General features: G+C 40.8%; 1 protein-coding gene across 2 annotated transcripts in view; it reads left to right on the top strand.

Annotated features, from left to right (window-relative positions):
• The window catches only part of Uggt2 (UDP-glucose glycoprotein glucosyltransferase 2), a 97,955-nt gene that overhangs the window by 81,058 nt on the left and 10,665 nt on the right, over positions 1-6,232 (top strand). For both annotated transcript variants that reach the window (XM_026783237.1, XM_026783238.1), the window contains 4 exons: positions 478-573; positions 1,380-1,464; positions 1,986-2,168; positions 5,174-5,334. In XM_026783237.1, coding sequence (XP_026639038.1) covers positions 478-573; positions 1,380-1,464; positions 1,986-2,168; positions 5,174-5,334 — 525 coding nt within the window. The remainder of the gene's footprint in view (positions 1-477; positions 574-1,379; positions 1,465-1,985; positions 2,169-5,173; positions 5,335-6,232) is intronic.

Genomic DNA, 6,232 nt, shown 5'->3' with positions numbered 1-6,232 from the left:
AGAGGAGAACCTCGTGAGCCACAGCCGCTCCTGCTTCTCCATAGATCACTGTTACATTTACAGAGGAGAACCTCGTGAGCCACAGCCGCTCCTGCCCCCCCATAGATCACTGTTGCTCTACTGCTAACACTTTGACTCCATGGACTCTGTTTCTTTCCTCACTGTTGGCCTGTGTAAGCTCCAATGTACTATACATGAACATAGTAGGTTATACTTCATTCTTGGTCCTCAAAAGAACTCTGGCCATTCCCAAAATTCAAGGTTACTACCACATTAATATGCAGAAAGTTTAATTGTGTTCCATGTCCAAATAAAAGTTTATAAACCTCAAAAATACCATCACATTTAATATAAATAGCTCATAATTGTTATGATGTTTGTTTAGTGTAACGGCTGTACGTTGTGCATGTTATTTAGATGTATGTAGTTATAATATACATAGACTAAGAACCCACTGTCCTGTGTTTTTATTAAAAGCTTCACAAAAAGTCTGCATAAAGATGACAGAAAGGAAAATGACATCCTAAACATTTTTTCAGTTGCCTCTGGCCATTTATATGAACGTTTTCTTCGGTGAGTATTTTCTAATATTTTCAGTAAGTTGTGCATTATATAGTCAGAACTCAGCAAAATGAAAGAGTGACCTACAAAAAAGAAAAGAACTTTTTTTCCTTTCACTTCCTTGGTATTTAGCTTCATTCCACACCAGAGCCAACAGTGTCATCTGTAATGCCAAGGAGCTGTTACTGTCAGTTCTTTTTACCTAAATATTAACAAGGTGCACACTGCTGTGCACCTCACTTCTTTATGTGTAATTTTTAATACATTTAAATTTCATTAGTTTGGTTTGATTTAGAATGATTTTCTTTAAGGTTAGGAAACACCCTATATGTAACAAGTTGTGAAGTAAGGGAAATGTGCATAGCAAATGATCCTTCCCCAGGAAAGGATATCGGTGCAGGGAGGTAGTGTTCAGAATTCAAAGGATATTTTAGGGATGTAAGTAGAAGGATGGCAGAGAATGCCCTAGAACTAATGCCCTCATGGTACTAGCTCTTTAAAGAGAACTTTCAGGGCACATGCATCTCAGTTACTGAAGCAATCTACGGTGGAGTTTTGGGGTGCATAGGTCTCTGTGGGTTTTCAAGGCCGTGTCTATCACACACAGAATTAGATGCTAGTTCAGTAACAGAACCTCTTCACACTAGCTACTTGGTCCTTACAAACTTCATACTGTAACAACCTTAATCTCCGAAAATATTTCCGTTTGATTCTAATGGAAAATTCATAATGGAAAACTCGAATCATCTTTTAAATATTTAGAAGCCTTTGAAAAAGTAGGATGTTACCTGTATTTGGTTTCATGTTCTCTTCCATAGGATTATGATGCTTTCTGTTTTGCGGAACACCAAAACACCAGTGAAGTTCTGGTTTCTGAAGAATTACCTCTCCCCAACATTTAAAGTAAGCATGTTGCTATTTTACAGTGTGGCTAAAGTTTGTTACTAAATTCTTTGCTGTCATTGTAAGCTCTTAAAACATTCCTTTTTCAAAGTTGGCCTTTTAAAATGCATATTTACCCAAATTACAATTTTGAATTTAAAATTATATCCCCAATTCTTAACCAGTTTCTAAAAGTTCTGTGTAATTTTTATTTAAAGAAGAATTGGCACTCAACTGTACAACCTAGTGTGAGCACATGGTAAACAAAGGAAAAGAAGAGAAGCCTGGGCCCCGGTATCCCCTTCAAGGATACCCTCACCCCAGTCACCGAACTTCCTTCTATGAGGCCCATCTCCTGAAGGGTCTGCCCTTTCAGGCAGTGTTGGAACTGCTGCAGGCTAAGACCATAAGAGACACTTGTGGACAATAGCATCAGAAGGATTCGTTAAAGTGGTGTTTAGGCATTCTCCAATCAATTTATAATAATTTTATAGTAAACTTCTTCTGAAATGTATTATTTGGTTTTCTTTATATGTGTTTAGGAGGTAATTCCTCACATGGCTAAGGAATATGGATTCCAATATGAACTTGTGCAATATAAGTGGCCCCGTTGGCTTCATCAACAGACTGAAAAGCAAAGGATCATTTGGGGTTACAAAATTCTTTTCCTTGATGTCCTTTTTCCATTAGCTGTGGACAAGATCATATTTGTTGATGCTGATCAGGTAATAAGGGTAATTATTTGTGCTACTAAAGTGTGGCTTTGCCTCTAACTGAATATGAACCTAGGGACTTCGTTGCTCACTCATTGTCATTGTTGCTTCATAGACATACAAGACCTGATTGTGGGATATTTATGAGGATCTTAAGTTTAAGAGCAATCTGTCAGAACATGGACAGATTGAAAGCGTAGTAAGAAGTACTGTTTGTTTAGAAAATGGTAGCTTCTGGCTGAAACAGCCATTTTTCTTTTTAAATTTGGCAGATAAAAATAAGGTGTGCCTATATTAGTAACTGTAAAATAGTGACATGAATTTGTGTGGCTATGCGCTGGTCTTCTTTGTGACCGCCTGTTTGTTCTTGCTGGAAACACCAGTGGCTGCACGCAGCCCTTTGTCATTGTTGACCCTCAGCAGCTGAAACAGGCATCACGTCTCCTTATGTCTGTCACTTAAAGGCTCTAAATTCAGCTGGAGAAAATTTAAAAACCACCTCAGCTTCAAGATTTGTATAGATAAAAGTTATGGTGCTCTAAACAAATGTCTCAGAGGAGAAGGACACAGGCTACTCTTCCAAAGGTCCTGAGTTCAATTCCCAGCAACCACATGGTGGCTCACAACTATCTATAATGTGTTCTGGTGTCTTCTTCCGGTCTGCAGTTCAAGCATTCATGCAGGTAGAACACTGTATGTATAATAAATGAATCTTTTTTTTTTCCCTTACCTCATTTCAGTATCTTTATAATCATTACTCGAGAAAATATTTGAAAAAGTACGGAATTTCTAATCACACTATTATTAACTGTAAATGTACATAAACTAAATGCATAAGATAGAATTTGCATAATGTGGACAGAAGGTATGTTTTTCAAGTTCTGTATTAGAATTAGCTTATGCTCTTTTTTTTAATTGAGAAAAGGAAAAAAAACGAGTTTCCACCTCCTCCCAGCCTCCCATTTCCCTCCCCCTCCTCCCACCCTTCTCCCCCTCCCCCCACTCCTCTCCCCCTCCCTCTCCAGTCCAATGGGCAGTCAGGGTTCCCTGCCCTGTGGTAAGTCCTAGGTCCTCCCCCCTCCGTCCATATTTAGGAAGGTGAACATCCAAACTGGCTAGGCTCCCACAAAGCCAATTAAAAAAAAATATATCATCATAAAGGGAATGCTGTGGGAGCACATTCTGCTCATTCAGCCAATAGCCTTTAAGATACCAGCCCACTAGCAGTAAAGGTGCACCTACTCTCTTGCTTCCGGCTCCCATTCTGGCTGCCAGATTGTGTTCCTGTTTGTGCTCAGAGGACAGTTTAGGACAGTGATCTGTAAGTTTTCCCCTTAAATAAATAACCCTTTTATTATCCTTTAAAAAAAAAGAGTTAGCTTATGCTCACTGAGTATGCTGACGTTTGTTTGTTGGTAAGTGCATCACTCGGCAGACAGAGGCTGAGGGTTGAGACGTTCACAGCCAGCCTGCAGCACGGGAGGAGGAAACCGTGGACTGGTTTACTGTCCTATACTGTTATTTTGTTCCAAGTTAACGTCAACTATTACGATACAACCTTTAAAGCAGGAAAAGCAAGTGTGGTGATAAGAAAGCACTGCCAAATGTATTGGCAAGAAAAATGGTTCAAGAGGTACAGGCCTTGCCGTGTACAAACCTAGCATGGCCTGTTCCATCCCTGGAGCTCACGTGAAAGAGGAAGGAGAGAACAGACCCCATACAGTTGTCCTCTGCCCTCACCCTCAGGCCAAGACCTATGTACCCGGCTGTACACACACACACACACACACACACACACACACACACACACACACTCATTTCCAAAAGAGTAAGATTTTAAAGCATCAAAGTCTTTTCCTCCCCTCAACATTACACTGGTATTCTCTTAGCAAGCTTGAGCAGTAGAGAATAAAGAGGGCTCAGTGATGAGAAGGGTTCTGCTGCTCTTACCGAGGACTCAAGTTTACTCCTAGCATTTACAGTTGCTCTAGTGCCCTCCTCTGGCCTCTTGAAGGCATTGCACACACATGTTACACAGATATAGCATGAGTCACACTTCAACACTTTAAATAAATAAATCTTTTTAAAACAGAAAAAAAAAAGTTAAAATATATTAGCATTATCATTTAAGCTACTCTTTTTTGGTTTTTGGAGATGTGGTTCCTCTGTGTAACAGCCCTGGCTGTCCTGGAACACATTTTATAGACCAGGCTGGCCTCTAATTCATAAAAATGCGTCTGCCTCTGCCTCTCAAGTGCTGAATTAAAGCTGTGCATCGCCATGCCTGGCCCTTAAGCTGCTTTTCAAATCAGGACTTTTAGTCGGGACAGGGGAGATGGTTCAATGGTTAAGAGCACTGCCTGCTCTTCCAGAGGTCCTGAGTTGAGTTCCCAGGAACCACATGGTGGCTCACAACCATCTAGAATGAGATCTGATGCTCTCTTCTCACCTGCAGGCATACAGGCAGTTAAGAGTACACATAAAATAAATAAACTTTTTAAAAAGACTTTTTTTATTCACTCATTGAGGAACTATAAGCTATGTGCTTTTGTGATAGTGTGTGTTATATTCCCACAGTGTGTGTTATATTCCCATAGTATGTGTTATATCCAGATAGTGTATGTTATATTCCCATAGTGTGTGTTATATTCCCACAATGTGTGTTATATTCCCACAGCGTGTGTTATATTCCCACAGCGTGTGTTATATTCCCACAGTGTGTGTTATATTCCCATAGTGTACGTTATAGCAACAAGTTAGCTTATAAATGATATAAACAGGCACCTCACTGGTAAGACCATAATTATACAGATAAAGACTATAAAGCGTATGCTTCTTTTAATCTGTGAGAACAAGAAAAACATGAACATGTAGTAAACTCATGCTCTGTGGCAATGATATGAAGAAATGCACCTTTCTGCATGTGTGCAGTGAGGTCATAATATGAAAGTTACATCAAAAGAGCTCATGATATTTTACAACCTGTGCCGTACAGAGACACTGTTTTTATTACTTAGATTGTGAGACATGACCTAAAAGAGCTTCGAGACTTTGATCTGGGTGGAGCTCCTTACGGATATACTCCGTTCTGTGACAGCCGCACTGAAATGGATGGGTACCGTTTCTGGAAAACGGGATACTGGGCGTCGCATCTGGTGAAAAGGAAATACCATATCAGGTAAGACAGCATTGTACTGATTATGTGCTGTCTGTGGAAGTCCCCCGTGTGTGAACCTTAATTCTGTGCTCAGAGTTTTCTCACAGTCTCAGTACCCTCCATCTTATAGCTGTGGAAACTGAGGCAGTCAGCATTTAGGCGGCTTGTCAGCTTTTCCTTTCCTAGTACTTGGTTGAACCAAGAGTTAAAACCAAATGATCCACACAGGTGCATGCTCCTGTCCGCTGCAAGATGGAAAGTTGGTTTGTCAGTACCGAGTGCAGACACTGGCTTCTTCTGGCAGTGGCTTGTCTGTAGGGCTGTGATTTCATGAAAAAGTTTGAGATGACCTGAAATACATATGTTCTGCCATTGTTATAGCAAACCTCAAGCTCGGGGGAAATACCAGAACATTAGACTCCAATTATGAAGGAAATATTTGTTAAGTTCTAAGGTGTCTGTCCTGCTTTGCTTTCTGCTGTTACAATAAACACCATGACCAAAAGTTATTTGAGGAGGAAAGGATTTGTCTTATTTTGGTTCTTTCAGACCTCATAAAGGGAAGTCTGGGTAGGAATGCAAGGCAGGCACCTGGAGATATGAACTGGAGCAGATACCAGTGGAGAAACACTGACTCCTAGCTCACTCTACAAAGCTGCTCAGTTTCTTGCTTATACACCCCAAAACCACTGCCCAGGGATCCCGCCACCCACAGGGGTCTGGGCCTCCTACATCAATCATTAATCAAGAAGATGCCCCACAGACATGCCTACATTTTCTCAGCTGGTTCCTTCTCCCAAGTAACTCTAGCTTGTGTCAAGTTGACAGCAAAACTTACCAGCCCAGCTCTGCAGATCCATTGTGTGCACAGTCCCTAGGGACAGCCCAGCTGTGCAGATCCATTGTATACACGGTCCCT

The sequence above is a fragment of the Microtus ochrogaster genome, chromosome 17 (assembly GCF_000317375.1).
Source record: "Microtus ochrogaster isolate Prairie Vole_2 chromosome 17, MicOch1.0, whole genome shotgun sequence".
NCBI classification, from domain to species: domain Eukaryota; kingdom Metazoa; phylum Chordata; class Mammalia; order Rodentia; family Cricetidae; genus Microtus; species Microtus ochrogaster.
The sequence above is the reverse complement of the archived record's forward strand: the minus strand, read 5'-3'. Positions and strand labels throughout refer to the sequence as shown.